Here is a 16809-nt window from a genome sequence, read left to right as displayed (position 1 = left end):
CACCCACCTGTCTCCATACCATAGGAGGGCGGAAGCGACGTTAAAACGTCACTTCTGCCCATAGCTCTTAAAGGCACATTTTATTTTATTTTTTTTGCATTTTAGTTCAAATATGAGATCTGAGGACTTTTTGACCCCAGATCTCATATTTAAGAGGACCTGTCATGCTTTTTTTCTATTACAAGGGATGTTTACATTCCTTGTAATAGGAATAAAAGTGACCCATTTTTTTTTTTTTAAACAGTAAAAAAATAAAATCAAGGAAAATAAGAATTTTTTTTTTTTTTAAAGCGCCTTGTCCCGACGAGCTTGCACACAGAAGCAAACGCATATGTGAGTAGCGCCCGCATATGAAAACGGTGGTCAAATACTCCATATATAGCCACCTATGCACTGGTCCTGTCAGATAATCTTTTCCTGAAATCCATGCTGATCTTCCAGTTTAAACTGGTACATAAATAATTTTTCGGTACACAATTACATAAAACCCAGATGCGAAAGAAAGATACAAGTAAATACTGTTTTAATTTCTTTATTTTCTTGTGAATAAAATAACATAGAAGACTTTTTTTTAAAACTTGATGGAGACTGAAGGAATGGGGGAACATGTCCTGTAGTATATAAGTTAGAGTACTGTGTGGGCAGTCGATACTGCAGGCAATGTCTGAAAACCATAAACAAAAAAAAGCACCAAAAAAATACATGATCCCTGAATTCTAAAATAAAATACTGTTGTAATATTATTGTGGAAAAAGAAATGTGTAATTGTACTACGCCATGTGGTTGCCAGGTAATAATGCAGGGAAAGAAGTTTAGTCAGAAGAGATTGTTTTTATCATAAGAGGAATGAGCTCTATTCTCTTCTGAATAAATTAAATACTAATAAGTCTGTAGTGTAAGAACAATGTCTTTGGTAGGAAAAAGAAGGGGACATTTCATGCGAAGAACATTATTAAGGTACATACACAGCTAAACCCCTTCACCTCTGACTGCAATCATGGAAATAAGGCTTTACAGGATTTGGGAAACCAGCTGACAATCACATGCTTGTTCTTAAAAAAATGAACCTTGTAAGCATAAATATCAGGCTTTGCTGCAGTGAAGGGTTAGTAATGCATTGCCCAGCAATGCAAAGAGGATAGTTCCAGCACTGGGCTACACACAGGAACCTGCTGTTATTAAAACTGCAAATCTATAGAATACTCCTTGCAAAGAGGCAGGAAACATGTAAACATTCAGAAATACTGACATAAAAAACAAAAACAAAAACCCTGTGATGAGGGAAAAGGCGCATCTGTTATTTCTGTTTGAGGAAAAAATATTTTACATCAGTACAAAACTCATGGAATATGGCAACAGATTGAAGCGTTAAACACTTATTAACAGTACAATGATATTCTAGAAACTCTAATATACAATTACTAATAGATATAGGACACACATAGCCCAATATGTTGGAGATAAGCAGCTTTTTTTTCCTATACAACCTCATATGTTTATTGAAACTAAATCAAAGGGTCAGACCACCAACTAATACATGAATTTTAGGGAGATGCGGTGGTTTGACTAACCCATTAACTTTTTATATCTCTCAGGGAAGGACAACATGCTACAGTTGGTATGATGAGATTACACATATCTTGGTGGATTTGTCATATACTAGGAAGGAAAATAAGGAAAATTTGAAAATCCACAGTCCCAAAACCTGAGATCTAAACAGCAGGGATCCTATAAGGCCCCATCATATCTTCCAAAAACACCAATATAATATGTATATATATCAAATCAAGTCATACTTCCACTCTAAAAAGCACAGAGTAAGACAACTACATGAGTATAATTGTGGGGAGCGGGGGGGGGGGGTCAGACAGAGCGTGGTTACAAATTATCCATTTGTTGTAACACATTTAACTTTTATTTATTTTTTTACGTATTTAGTATAAATTAAAAATAAGTGAATATTAAGATAGATTGTTTGTAAAAAGCATCCTCTGTACCCACCCTTATTTTTATTTTTTTTGTAAAGGGTATTCTTTTTTTTTTTCTAACAGATGTTTAGTACAATTTGGTTTGAATGCCATAAAACCCTCTATTGGTGCTTTTGCAAGTTTTTTTTTTAAATAAAATTCAAAATGCAGCAGGGAAATTGCAATGCTGCGGAGGGACAAGCAGACCTCCATGGTGAAGGGAGAGCAATGTCATTCCTAAGAGCTATAGGAAGCTATTGGGCGAATTTGTTCACCATCATCCAGGCAACTGACAATTGAGGGCAAACTGGCACATTAAAGTATACCCCTATCCACATACAGGAGACATCAATTTCGCTGCTCCCTTAAGACTAATGGCCCACATCAATGTGGCATGAACTGATAGCTAGAGTTCATGAACAGCAAACAAATAAATGTATTGTATCCACTGTGTATGGCTTACAGGTACACTTTAACATACTGGAAACACATTTGCAGAAAATGAATTCACACCTTTTACAGGCCAACAGCAATTAGATCAGAAAGTGTTATGCATTTCATATTATGTATACTTTTTTTTCTTATTAGATATGAGGCCAGAACTCTTACATAAACGCAGCCAATCTTAATACATCAATTTCACACAAAAGCACCACAAACAAAATTAACAATAAAAAAATTGGACCTTTTTCATACAAGCCCAGAATTGATTAGTTCCCTTTACTCTTAAACATTTATCAATATCCAAATTACTTACACTCCATATCATTCCAATGGTCAATAAATATAAAGTTAACAGCTCACATTATATCAAAACATTAGCTACACAAATAATGTGTGATAACAATATAGGCCAGAAAATGATTACATGGAAATGTATGTAACAACCATGTATGGCAAAAGAAATAAAAATGTAGCATCAGTATGAATACAGGTAAATAGTAAATTTGAAACAAAAACTAAACTAAAAATTCTGTTGAACCTTTGACGGAAGCAAAATGCATGGTGCCACTAATGTTTTTGAATAAAATGCAAAATAAATAAAATTAAATCAAATCATAGAGTGTCCACAAAATAAAAGAAAATATTAATAATAAAAGTATAATTTAGAACACAGCACAGAATAAAAAGAAACCACGTCTCTCAGAAAACGTCCACACCCCCTTCTACTTAAGTCACTGAACTGAATGTATGGGATGAAAACTACATGAAAAACTACATAACAGGGAGAGTAGCTGCTATTAAGTGTGACGGCTTATTTTTTTTAAAGATGGCAGAGTAAACATTATGGTCTTAGATAATATTTAATACGTAGCTACCTTACACTATACGTTATCAAAACAAATGCATTCATTTTTAGTTTTTTTTCCTACAACCACATTTTTCTTGATAAAATAGCTGGGTGCAGTTTGCTACTATTTATGAAAACAGCACAAAGGGCTATGGTTATTGTAGCCTTATTGTAGTCAATTCAATCTAAATTTAGCACAAGCTTACCTGTAACTGGCTGCTCTCAGTTAGTGCACACAATTGCTGCTTGCACAATGTACTGATAATAAGAAAAAAAAAAGCCATTTCTCTTTTGTTACTTATTGATACTGCATACTATGCGTTATTTGGCTCACACCATTGTGCTGCGACAAGACAGGAATGAGCTATTGTATCATAACAAGGTATGATTCTGCACAATAGACAGTATCCTTGGGGAGTGTTGTATGGATCACAATTCAGCATGACCACATGATGTCAGCATTGCACAATAGTACATAAAGTGCTGCCCATGTAATTGAAATCTTTGAGAAGTACTTATTTGGATAAAATAGTGTCTGTACTGTATTTTTAAAAGTCAAAATCATTTTTTCCATGGGAAACCTTCACAACAGTTTTACTCTGTTCTAAAGTGGCCTTTAGCTAAATCTCCACTCATTTTCACCATACATTTCCTAAGATGATAATCCAACAAAATCTATTTTGCATAAAACGTAACTAATTCATAAAGACTTTAGGTCATTTCTTTTAGGAAGTAATGTTGCAAATAATTTTAGGACATTCTAAGCCAGGAACTGCTGTTATTTCTAGTGAAGTGAAGCAGAAGAAAGAACCTTTCAAAAAATTACGTAATTTTTTTTTTTATTTCAAATTCTCAGTTTTTCTCCTGTTATGACTTTTTTTTTAGCAGTCAACCTTTACACCATTTCTTTCACTTAAATTTGACATTGCAACCTTGCAATTTATCAAACCAACTAGGATAAACTGCTGTAAAATGAATCAATTATTTCACCAATTATAAAAAAAACCTGCGGTATATGTTTGTCATTTTTAATTGTTTTGAAACTTTTAATTGTTTTTTTTTTTTTTTAGCTAGCTAAAGAATATTGTTCCTGTTTCTCACAAGTACTTATTTTAATGCAAAAATTGAATCTGCTTATATGATGCCGTCCCTGGTTCCTTCCCCAGCTCATCAACATGCACATTACATTTTTAAATATAACCTTTTCATTTTCATTACACACCTATTTTAGACCTAGTGACATCATCACTGGGTCCTTGTACTTCTCTTTGAAATGCAGGAAGATCATAGCTGGTGGGAGGGGAAAGTTGCCTCAATAATTTTTTCAAGAAATCTCAACTCTAAAGAGCTTCCTCTTTGTAGGAGTTATGCAAGCATCAAAATGCAATCAGAGGTAGACTGTAGACCAATCAAGACTACTGAAATACAACTAAGGAAAGGGGTGGACCAGGGACAGTCAGGCTGGGGAGGAAAGAGCCAAATGATTATAAAGGAAATGAGGCCAAGTCTGACTTGCAGCTTTAAATAAACACTCTGAACAGCTCACAGTGTGCAGTAATATCAGCGTAAGCAATTTCAGTATAAGAGAGGAGCCTGTAGGGTTAAAGTTTGTTTTGAGTTCAACTAAAATACCATGATAAAAATGGGCAAAAGCAGAGAATGATTCACTTACTATAAAGATAGTAGTACCATACTACTGTACTGACTCTTCTTTAAAGATCTAAAATATGTTGGCAACTGTACTTTTCCACTCAACATGTTCTTCCAAATAAAACCTTATACAGTAGTTGACTCTGCTATTTATGTCTCCAGTTCCACTTTACAGAAACATTGACCCACATAACTGAATATTTGTATCCATCTCCCATTGGCTGACTTATTTATTTGCATGTCCGCCTTCAGATTATTGAACAATTCTAAAACAGAACTCGGATCATTTCTTGCACATACGCCATACATACTTCTTCACAAAAAACAGTTACTGTTGATCTAACAGTCGCTTGTATGAAGTCCTAGAGGAAAGACTGCTCACGCTGTGAAATGGCCTTTTACCCACACCCTTATAAAAGTATGTCTTGGGTTATGAAGACTTGCTGTTATCAGAATTTCCTGGCACTGTGGGGGAGAACTGGATTGATCGGCTGTATTTAAGACCCAATAAGATCAGCTTCTTGAGGAAATGAAAGAGGGAAAATGATTAAAAAAAAAAAAAAAAAAAAAACTAACCAAAGGAGTGGGAGATAATATTATATTAAACTTGTTGCCCAAATTTACTTTGAGATATTATAAGCATAAAGGGTCCAAATTTCAAATCCTAATCTAATGGAGTGTGGGCAACCTTTAGGTATACTTACAGGCATCATACCTGATGGAAATCGGTCATATCTATACTGACTCATGAACACCCTGTGATTGGACTGTGATTAATGAATGCAGCTTCTTCTAGGTGAAGATAGTTGTATACGCAAAAACACCACTTACATGGCTTCAGTGATGTACTGGATTTCCAGGTATGCTAAATTGAATTATTTTCATTTCTTGATATTCCCTACTGCCTTGTCTTACAAAACATTTTAGGAATGCTTACTAATAGCGGCAGACCTTGAAGGACATTTCACAGCAAATTGCAACTTGGTAAATTTAAGTAATGATAGCCAAACATAATTTAACAACCACTTATTCGATGAAAGCATCCTAGTGCTCTTGATGCATAAGAGTTTCTAAAATGGTTACAGACGAAACAGACAAAACTAAGTGTGAGGTACTAGGATAAATGAAAGCCTTGAAAGGAAAAAAAAAATAAACAAAAGTAGGCATTGCGCATTTATATAATTTTCACCCATGTAACACTTTCCTAATTTTTAAATAGACCAGTAAATTGTTGAAATGTGGGACATAAATTAACTGGGCATTGTGCAATATGAAACTTGCGAAGTAGAACATTTTATCTTCAACATTTCTAAATCATTAATATGTTATTACTTATCTGAATATTACTGTACAAAACACTTGCAGGGATATAGGCCTTAGGAGGAGAGGGCTGTATTATAATAGTATAAAATACTGTGCATTTAAATATTTTGGGGCATTACATTTATGCACATTGGAGGAAAAAACCTAAATGAAATGTTGGCATTTAAGTAGGTTATTAACAGAAAAGATTACATGAGGAAATGAGAGAACATGTGTAGTACGTATGTACACCTTATAGTAGGGATGTCCAACCTTTTGAGCTTCCTGGGCCACATTGGAAAAAGAATGGTCTTGGGCCACACATACATTAAGAATATGGCTAGCCGATGGGCAGAAAAAGTTGGGCAGCTCAGTTAATCACAGATATAGATAATGTACCTGAGTAAAACACTTCTTTTTTTTTTGTAATTTTTTTATTATAAAAGTAAAAGAGGCCAACATAAAGCTAGTGCGATAATTGACAGTCTTTGATAAAGGAACGTATCATTACCTGGTTTAATGGATGTAGTAACAATTCTCAAGGTGCTCATCAGGTATTTTGGTACTAATTTTGTCCTTTGTGTGCTCCCCTCCCCCACAAAAAAAAACCTTTTTAAAGTAAGTTCAATTCTTTGTGTTGGCCCACAGGGAGGCCTATGAGCTGTAGGTTGGACGCCCCTGCTAAATTTTATATATATATATATATATACATACATATATACATATACACACACACACACACACACACACACAGTTGTGCTCATAAGTTTACATACCCTGGTGATTTTGGCCTGATAACATGCACACAAGTTGACACAAAGGGGTTTGAATGGCTATTAAAAGGTAACCATCTGTTTGCTTGTAATTAGTGTGTGTGCATAAAAGGTCAGCGAGATTCTGGACTCCTGACAGATCCTTGCATCTTTCATCCAGTGCCGCACTGACGTTTCTGGATTCTGAGTCATGGGAAAAGCAAAAGAATTATCAAAGGAACTGCAGGAAAAGGTAGTTGAACTGTATAAAACAGGAAAGGGATATAAAAAGATATCCAAGAAATTGAGAATGCCAATCAGCAGTGTTCAAACTCTAATCAAGAAGTGCAAAATGAGGGGTTCTGTTGAAAGCAAACTACAGTCAGGTAGTACAACTAATATTTCAGTCACAACTGGCTGGAAAATTGTTCGGGATGCAAATAAAAACCCACAAATAACTTCAGGTGAAATACAGGACTCTCTGAAAACATGTGGCGTGGCTGTTTCAAGATGCACAATAAGGAGGCACTTGAAGACAGATGGGCTGCATGGTCAAGTCGCCAGAAGAAAGATATTACTATGCAAATGCCACAAAGTATCCCACTAACAATACAATAACAGCACAGAGGGAAGTCTCAAACCTTCTGGCACAAAGTAATTTGGAGTGGTGAGACCAAAATTTAGCTTTTTGGCCACAACCATAAACACTACATTTGGAGAGGATTCAACAAGGCCTATGATGAAAGGTACGGAGTTGGATCGCTGAGGTTTTGGGGATGCGTGGACTACAAAGGTACAGGAAATCTGGTCAAATTTGATGGCAAGATGAATGCAGTAAGTTATCAAAAGATACTGCAGGAACTTTGCATTCATCAGCCAGAAAGCTGTGCATGGGACGTACTTGGACATTCCAACATGACAATGATCCAAAACACAAGGCCAAGTCAACCTGTCATTGGCTACAGCAGAATAAAGTGAAGGTTCTGGAGTGGCCATCTCAGTCTTCTGACCTCAAAATCATTGAGCCACTCTGGGGAGATCTCAAAACGTGCAGTTCATGCAAGACAGCCCCAGAATTTACAGTAACTGGAGGCTTTTTGCCAAGAGGAATGGGCAGCTTTACCATCTGAGAAGATAAACAGCCTCATCCACAAACACCACAAAAGACTTCAAGCTGTCATTGATGTTAAAGAGGGCAATACGCGGTATTAAGAACTGCGGTATATAAACTTTTGATCAGGGTCATTTGGGTATTTTCTGATGCAATTATGATTCAAAAAGAGTAAACAGTTAATTAATAAATGGCTTCAGCCAAACACCAATCATGAGTGAAAGTAAAGTTTTGTATCATTCATATTCTCTGAAAAATGCCAAGAAATCCTAAATTCTGCCAGGGTACAAGCACGACTGTGTGTGTATATATATTATATAATATATATGTATGTATGTATGTATGTATGTATGTATGTGTGTGTATACAGCATACACTATTATATGATGTGATTAAAATTAGTGCAAGATTTCAAAGTGCCCTGCAACATCGGAGGTCCTGTGCAATGCATCAATTAAAATAAATCTAGCAGGCAAAGCCTGAGTATGGTAAATTAGAGCTAAAAATACTAGTACATGCATCATGTGAATATGGCCAGTAAAATGGTTTAGGCAGTTGTAATCAATACATGAAACCACGCTTTCTCCTTATTTAGAAGTATATATTCTGACTCTTGCTCTGCTCGTTGTACACATTGTTTAGTTCAAGTGAACAACTAAATATTACAGCAACATTTGGGCAACAGGGTTGTTGATATTAGGGCATTCACACTGGAAAACATTATGTACTATGTTTCTAAAGCATTGTCGATAGAATGCAATAAAATGTGTCCTTGGAAAGAGGACTTTTGATTCATTAAAAACAGAGCTGCATTGTGTCCAGCTAGAAATGAAAATGAGGTCTTTAAAAGACCTAGTAGGACCTTATGGATCTTAAGGGAAAAGCAAAGAGGCAGAAGAACGATGGGAACAACAGAATACTGGAGAAAAAAAAAAAAATGTACAGATTTCTTAGTAAAAACCATTATCATTTCAGTTTGTTGTAAAATGGATGACACTGAAGATACAAGCAGTTTTTTGAGTGCATTACATATTGCCACAGCCCAGCCGCAAAGTTTTACCTATTTTTCATCAAAAGTGAATAAGGAAATGTATTAAAGGATTAATTATCAAGTATCTCTATTATGCAACTGATTGAGCTCCTTTTATTTACTGCCACAGTTGCTTGTTAATAGGCTTAAACAATCAGAGATCAGTAAGAAGTGTAGAGTTGCACCAATGAATGCACCTGTTTAAAAAGAAAACTTTGCTGAAAACAAGTAAAACTTGTGAAGAAACCGTTCAATTCACCTTGATGGAGTATAAGTACCATTTTCTAGGTTTGCCACTGTTTTTGAAAAGGTCAGGAGTGTGCTTACTGAGTTATAAGAACAGATACTGATGCCTGCCAACTATTACCATGTGTTAAGACCAGGTTTCTAACAATTTGTTTAGTGTAAAGTAGGGAAAAAAAAACAGAATTCATTAACTATATTTTACTTCAATTCAGTAATAATTTATAGCCCCATGTGTGAAAAAGGTATAAGTTACTTTTAGCTATGGGAACATCAATAAGTTACCCTTTGTTATCACAAACATTCTGACCATTTTTAATTAGACCCAGTGGGGTTGATTTACTAAAAGTGTAGAGTCTGTTCACTGTGCAAAATAAATGTTAAATTCATAAAACGGTGCTCAATTTGAATTCAAAATCATGTGTAAGTGAAATAAATTTTCTTTTTCACAGTTGACGTGACCATTGAATCATCTTATTTGTTAAATTAAGTAAACTTTTGCAATGGATACCTCAGAAACCAATGTGACCTAAACTATAAAGCTGACCACATACATTATGTGCCTAATGTAAATTGTCATGAAGGTGGTATTTCCATGGGACTATGGCCTAACAATTTTGTTATTAAAAGAATGAGTACCTAAAAAAAACAATGTATCTGCTAAAAACAGTGCTCGTATATCACCTTTTTTCTAGGAGCCTGTAAAACTCGTATGCATTTGAAACAATGCATACAGAGTCTTATACTAAGTAGTGTTTACTCTCAATTGCAATTGATATTGTGAAGAATCGAATTGTGGAGTTTGTTAATCCTCCACATGCATAAAACAAACTCTCCCTGGGATGTAGACAGAACAGCTGGCTTAATTAAAATCACAATATACAATGCTTGATGTGTTAGAGAGCAAATTGCTCCAGGAACAAGATATCTCAAAGATATTTTCCATCAGCTGAAAAATATGAATAATCACGAAAATGACATAATGGAGATCTATGGGAAACCTAATGTCTCCAAATCAAATGCAAACAGGTGCTTTGCAATGAAAAATCAATCTGAAACATCACAAATGCTTCACATGATATAGTCTACTAATAACATAATTCAATATCCAAATAGTGAATAAGTTAGAAAGGGGGGGGGGGGGGGTGAGACCTATTTTTCTTTCAGAAATATTGTTCTTCTCTGGAAAAACCTAGAATAAAATATAACACAAAAAATGGAGATTTGTTACTGCTCTTGGCGTAGACATATAGGCTGTAAAGGGGATACTCCATCTTAGATTCAGTTTCTATCGAACAACTAAACAAGCTACACATAATTTTGAAGGGCCTATGCAGTCATCATGACAAAAAGCTCCACAGCCTTTACACACAATCATGGCTTTCAGCCTGCAAGAACACTTCAGTTCCAGTTCATCTGCACTACTGCTGTCAGCAAACTTTTGTGCAGGAATGGGAGTGTTTTGACTGCTGTGTCCAGAAACAGGCTTAGAGTTGTTCCCTAAAATTCCAATAGATTTCTCAATAGCAGATGCTGCTCTTTTGAAGCTTGTGCTACCAAAGTGAATTGCTGGATAACTCCCACACTGCTGCTGCTGTTGTGGCAGCTGCTGTGTTTGTGTTTTCTGTGCAACAAGCTGAGAAAAAGGCTTTTGTGGCTCAGACAGTAAATAGGAAGAAAAATCTGCATTTTTCAAGGCAAATGCTTTTAACTGTTCTTTGACTTCACTCTGCTCATAGGAAGATTGTTTCATGGTCAGTTCACAGCTGTTGTTTAACCCATCCTCAAAAGAGATGGGCTCTGACTTTATATTGCTACAGATGCTCGCAGGCTGAGGCCAACTGAGTCTTTTAGTGGTTTCCATAGTAACTGCTGGCTGCTTTTGATCAGAAGGGACTTCTGAATTAGATAAGGAAGGATGGACTAAAAATTTATTTTGCAGAGTCTGTGGGGCATTGCTTAGGTCATCGCCTTCTTTAATGTGAATGTTCGGTGAATAGGCATTGCCCATTCTAAAAGGAAGGGATGATACATTAGCCTCACCCAAAACCTTCTGCTCAGGTTGTCTAGAGAAAGCAAAAGTGTTGTTACTGTTCTGGGCCTTTGCAGAACCTGATGATGGCACATACACATTAGGACCTGGTCCTCTCTGAGCCATGGACATTTGGTAGTAATGTTGCCTGTGCAACGTACTCGATTCTGCATGATAGCTGCCATTTTTATCAGAATTAAATAAACTTTGTTGGAAGCTACAAGAAGGCAGCGGCCGCTTCTGCTGCTTTATCTCTGGGCTGTGAACCATCCTAGCTGGAACTGAATGCTTGTTCATCCACTCTTGCTTAAATGCCTGCTCTTGGCCTACAGAGTTAATTTTAGAACCCATCATGCAAGATGACAAGTTGGCATCAGTGTCCATAGAAAGCTTTCCAGATTCACACTTAATCTGTGCATGCTCACCCACAGTCCTAGCCATTCTTTTCTTAGGATGATTTTCACGCTTCCTCAATTGCAAAGGGTTGAGACTACCCATTGGGTACCCCTTGCTGTCAGGAGTAGGCGAGCAAGAGGGGTTTTCAGAAACCAATCTCTCTGATGAAGTTTTATACACAGAGGTAGTCTGCAAAGGGAGACGACTTATTTCGAGTTTTGCCCCAAGTCTGGGTTGAGGGAGAACCTTTTCTAAAGGCAAGTTACCTTGAAGGAGCTGTGTTACTAATGGATTGTTTGCTTCAACTGATGACAGCCGACAACTTGTGTTTCCTGCAGCTGTTACTCTTTTCAAACCATCTGATGTTAATGACAACGGTTCTTCTCTGGATACCCCAATAGGTGTTTTGGATGATGACAAACCTAAATCCAAGTCAGATGCCTGGGGTGTAGTGTTGTGGCCTGAAAAAACTTCTGTTTCCATCCCAAAACACTTACTGGAGTCAGTAGCTTCAGATTTGATGGTAATACTGTTGGCGACAGGTGAACGTGTATGAAGTTTTGAGACATGTGGGTAACCTCCTGGTTCACTTTTTATATTGTCCACAATGTTTTCCTCACAGTACTCTATGTGCTTTTGTGTATTTAAATGGTTGCGAACTACTTCGTCATTGTTAATTTGTTCTTTATCACTCCAGCAGATTCTATTATTAGGAATATATTCAGTGTTGGTCATATTGTCTGTTCCACATTTGTAGGATGAAGTAGAATGTAGCTGCTCATTAAAGGTCCGTTGGCATGGAACAGAAACGCTTAACTTTTCTTGCTGCATGTAAGGGGTTTCCAAATGGCTAGTGCAAGCGGAGGGCTTGTTTCTGTCATCTCGGTTTAACCTAGTAGCAATGTTTGGGCTTGGCATATGCTCAGCACTTTCATTAATGAGATTCTCTTGTCTACTTATGACAGAGACTTGAGGACATGTTTTACTTTGAATGGATATATCTGTTTTACCAACTCTGTTCTGGGAATCTGTATTTTCAACATTTTCAGTATTGAAAGGATAAGATGAATTTGGAGTTGTACAGTGATCAACAATCACTTTGCAAGGGATAGATCTATTTGTCTGTATTAAACCAGAAGGCAAGGTTTTACTATTAAGACTGGTTAAATTACTACATGAGCTATTGTGTAAATTATCAAGATGCAATTTGGCAAGGGAGGGATCCGAACTCACTGTTCTGCTATTGGAATACAATGGAACTGAAGATCTACCATGTGAATCTAATATGGTTTCCTCAGGGTTTGACATTCTTCGAACAGAGGAGCAGACATCTTCTTCACATATGGCTGCAGCTAATTTATCAGAGTGTCTACTACTTGAGCCAACTGATGAGCTCAGTGAACTTAGAGAGTTTGTAAGATGAAGATTTGGCAAACTACTCCCCATGGATGAAACTGGCACAGTGGTGTAAGGATGAATATTATTGTTTGATACTGGCACTCGCTTGTCGTCTACAGAGTCAGATACTATGGAGGCATGACTGGTATTGTCATCAGTGCATTTTGGTGTAGCAGTAATGAAAGGAATGTCACTTTCCTTCATGGGTTTTTTCATGCAGACAGGAGATGTAGTGTTTTCATTGTCAACAGACATTAAAACTGCAGAATTTTCAAGTGCATTTGTAAAGGGGGTATCGGCAGAGGGGCAAACAGATACTGAACCTATATTTTTGCTATAATGCATTGGCATGCTGCAATCTTCAGTGGAGGTAGATGTAACAGCTTTGTCAATGGAATGTGGCACATGAATATTTTCAGTAGAGCTGTGCAAAGATACATCAGAGTCAGTTTCTGATGATGTTGAAGAGCTGAGGGATTGCTGCAACATGGATGTCAATTCTCGGTGCAGGTTGGGCTTACTACTAGGAGATTTACAGTTAGGATTCATGATAATCACACCAGTAGAGGCTTCAACCTTTGTATCAGGAGGGGATAATGCTTCAGCTCCTGAAATACCCTCTTTTGACTTTCCATCTCTGCAAGACTGTTGTGTACTAGCTCTGGCCTGATGCTTAGCAAACAGCTTCACTTTTGTCTGCTCTTTGATGTGGGCCAATGTTCTAGTCTTGCTGCTTTCTGAAGGACTTCCAACACCACCAGAAACAATACTTGCAGCTGCAGCAACAGCAGCTGCGGCAGCCGCCTCTCTCTGTGCCCTGGCTTGCTGTGCCCTTGCCTTAATATCTGCAAGGGTTCTAGCTCCAGTGTTCCTGCCTCCACTGACAGATGTATTAGAAGAAATCTTGGATTCAAGCTTTGGAGCAGGTTGACTTTTAATGATGAATGGTGGGCCAATCTTCGACAATTGAATCTAAAACAACAAAATAACATATCAAAAAAGCACATTCATGTATTTGAGCTAATAGATGGGAAATTTGAACAAATGAAAAAGATCTTCACCTAAAAAGTGCTAAATTAGTTTGGAAGATATAAGGGTCATTCTCTACTACTAGACACCTGCCATTAGAAACTTCAGCTGGTAAATTCCTTCGTTTGCCATTTCCCTCAGTATTCTGTATGGGTATCTGGGAAATTTTCTCAGAAATGTGTCAAACACTAGCAGAGGCTACAAGGAGTGGAGAATGTCAGACCTCACTGTGTGAAACCGGTCATGAGATAAATATAAAGGCTGCCTTTCTGAAAATGCTAGCTATTTGGATGTATCTGAATTTAATAGTGGCCCAGAACAAGGATAAATACAAGGAATACGGACTTTCCTAAAGGCTTCATTTGCTGCAAGCTTGTTCCATGGCTGCACTGAAAACACAGGTATTAAAATCTAGCATTTTCAAAAGGCGGCCAGCAATTGTATTCCCCATGTTGCTCCTATCACATGTGTATTTTATAACCACAACTTATAGCACAAGCAACTCTTGTAATCAAAAGTCTGAAAGTCTGAGTTGGAAAACCCTCTTCAGAAACACTACAATTTATTAATGATTCCTAATAATAAATAGACTAAAATACCTTAAAGGGGTTGTAAAGGTTTGCGTTTTTTCACCGTAATTCATCCGACAATACCGGCTCCCCCAGCCCCACCCCCCGTTTTACTTACCTGTGCCTGCTGTGCTCGCCCCTGATGTCCGCTTCGCTGCTCAGCCTGACCATTAATTGGCTAGAGTGGATGGATTGAAAGCAGCGCAGCCATTGGCTCGCACTGCTGTCAATCACATCCAATGACGTGGTGCGCCGGGGGGCGGGGCCGAGTGATACAGTGAGCGGCAAAAGCCGCCAGCCGTATCACGGAAGCGCGCCCACAAGAACTAACCACCATGCAAGAGAGCTCGCATGAAGGTGGTTAGTTCCTGCTGGGAGGAGCCGAGACAGCCACAGAGGGACCCCAGAAGACTAGGTTCGGGGCCACTCTGGGAAAAACTAGCTGCACAGTGGAGGCAAGTATAACATGTTTGTTATAAAAAAAAAAAAAAATAAAGTCTTTACAACCCCTTTAAAAACAGTCCTAATTATTAAACTGCACTATTAGCATATTTCATTGTATAATAGCCAAACATATTAACTGTAATATTAGCAAAGCAAACAGGAAAACGTATTCACAAATCTATTATTCTAGGAAGGTTCACTAATCACTTCCATCACACTATCAACTATGATAATAAAAACAGAATCTCCCATTCAGATATCCATTTGAGTAAATATATACAAAGGCAACCATGAATTGCTTCATAAAAGAAAGAATCATTTTACTAAAATTCTTAACATACATAAAAATAGCAATAGCTGCCAGGCAACCCCCCCCCCCCCCCACTAGAGAAGTGAGGGCACCCCTTCACTGGGATGAAAGTTTGTTGCCAATCTTGGTGGGCTTGGAGCGCTAGTATTTCTTCCAAAAGAAAGTTTTCTGCTTAGCTCCTGAGCGCTGAAAAGAATGCAATAGACCCTTCCTGGTTTTGAACAAAGATGGCATCTGCAATTTCTTTAGAGGTGAAAGAGTGCTCTTCTAATTAGCAACAAAGGTCAGGACACTACTATTATGTGCACTATTTTTCAATCAACAAATGAGAGAAGGTGCTCTTCCCTCCTGTAATATTGTAGATAAATTTGTCCAAGGCATTGGAAAAAAGGCTTTTGCCCTAAAAGGCATGTGTTCCATATATTTTTTTTTGCAGGGGAGCTCAGCCACAGCACCCACCTCATTTGAACCAACATATGTCCCAGGCAAGAGAGTTACTGCAGAGAATCCCCCAACACATCCACACAGAAACGTAATGCTTTTGAAAGGAGCTCCAAGTGCTGCCTAGCTAAGGAATGCTGCTCAAGAACCCCATGTACTTTAGCCATGTGCTTTGACCAAACCAGGGAAGGATGATAAACCCCCATAGATATAATAGCAGGTTATATGGATGGAATTGGGGACTCAATTATTTTGTCTGTAGGATCCTTAAACATGGTACATCTTTCAGTGGTTGTCAGGTCACCTTGAGGCCAGGTGACAGATGCACACCGTAGGGATCAGGAGTGCACCGCAAGGTTGTGGACCCTACGGCTGACTGCTGCGGAGGGGAGTCAAGGTGATAAGGAAGGCAGGGCCGCCAGAACACCAAGACAGATCCCACCAGGGTTAGAGCATAAGATTCCCTGGGGCGCGGAGTCTAAGAGCCAGCAGGTGTTCACCAGAGCCTCTAGTGGTGAGGATGGACTGGGCTGCAACTGGCTCCAGGTTGCAACCCCCAGGGTCCCCCAGCTCGCACCCACAGTAGGCAACAGGAGGATAGGGATAGTGAGAGATTAGGCCACCAGTAGTGACGACTGATGAGCAGGAAGGATCGGAGGAACCCAGCATGACCTGCCACCTTGGACTCATGTCCCCAATGAAGGATCTTAGCTCTTAGCTTTGTGGGAACAAAGGTCTTGCCAGGAGGAATTTTTGATTCCAGGGTGGTAGAATGGGCAACAATGCATGAGGTAGGAATGATCGGCTCAGGATCAGGGGTGGACTTCTCGTCCAAAGTGTCAAA

At 38.0% G+C, this 16809-nt stretch overlaps 1 protein-coding gene across 1 annotated transcript in view; it reads right to left on the bottom strand.

Moving 5' to 3' along the window:
* Window positions 1-516: 516 nt before the first annotated feature.
* The window catches only part of ASXL3 (ASXL transcriptional regulator 3), a 192495-nt gene continuing 176202 nt past the window's right edge, over window positions 517-16809 (bottom strand). The window contains exon 13 of the mRNA XM_077492629.1: window positions 517-14144. Within this exon, the coding sequence (XP_077348755.1) occupies window positions 10635-14144 (3510 nt within the window). The 3' untranslated portion in view covers window positions 517-10634. The remainder of the gene's footprint in view (window positions 14145-16809) is intronic.

This window comes from Lithobates pipiens, unplaced genomic scaffold, assembly GCF_037356315.1.
Source record: "Lithobates pipiens isolate NorthernLeopardFrog02 unplaced genomic scaffold, aLitPip1_a1.2 Scaffold_19, whole genome shotgun sequence".
NCBI classification, from domain to species: Eukaryota; Metazoa; Chordata; class Amphibia; order Anura; family Ranidae; genus Lithobates; species Lithobates pipiens.
Note: the sequence above shows the minus strand (reverse complement) of the source record. Positions and strands in the feature narration are given on the sequence as shown.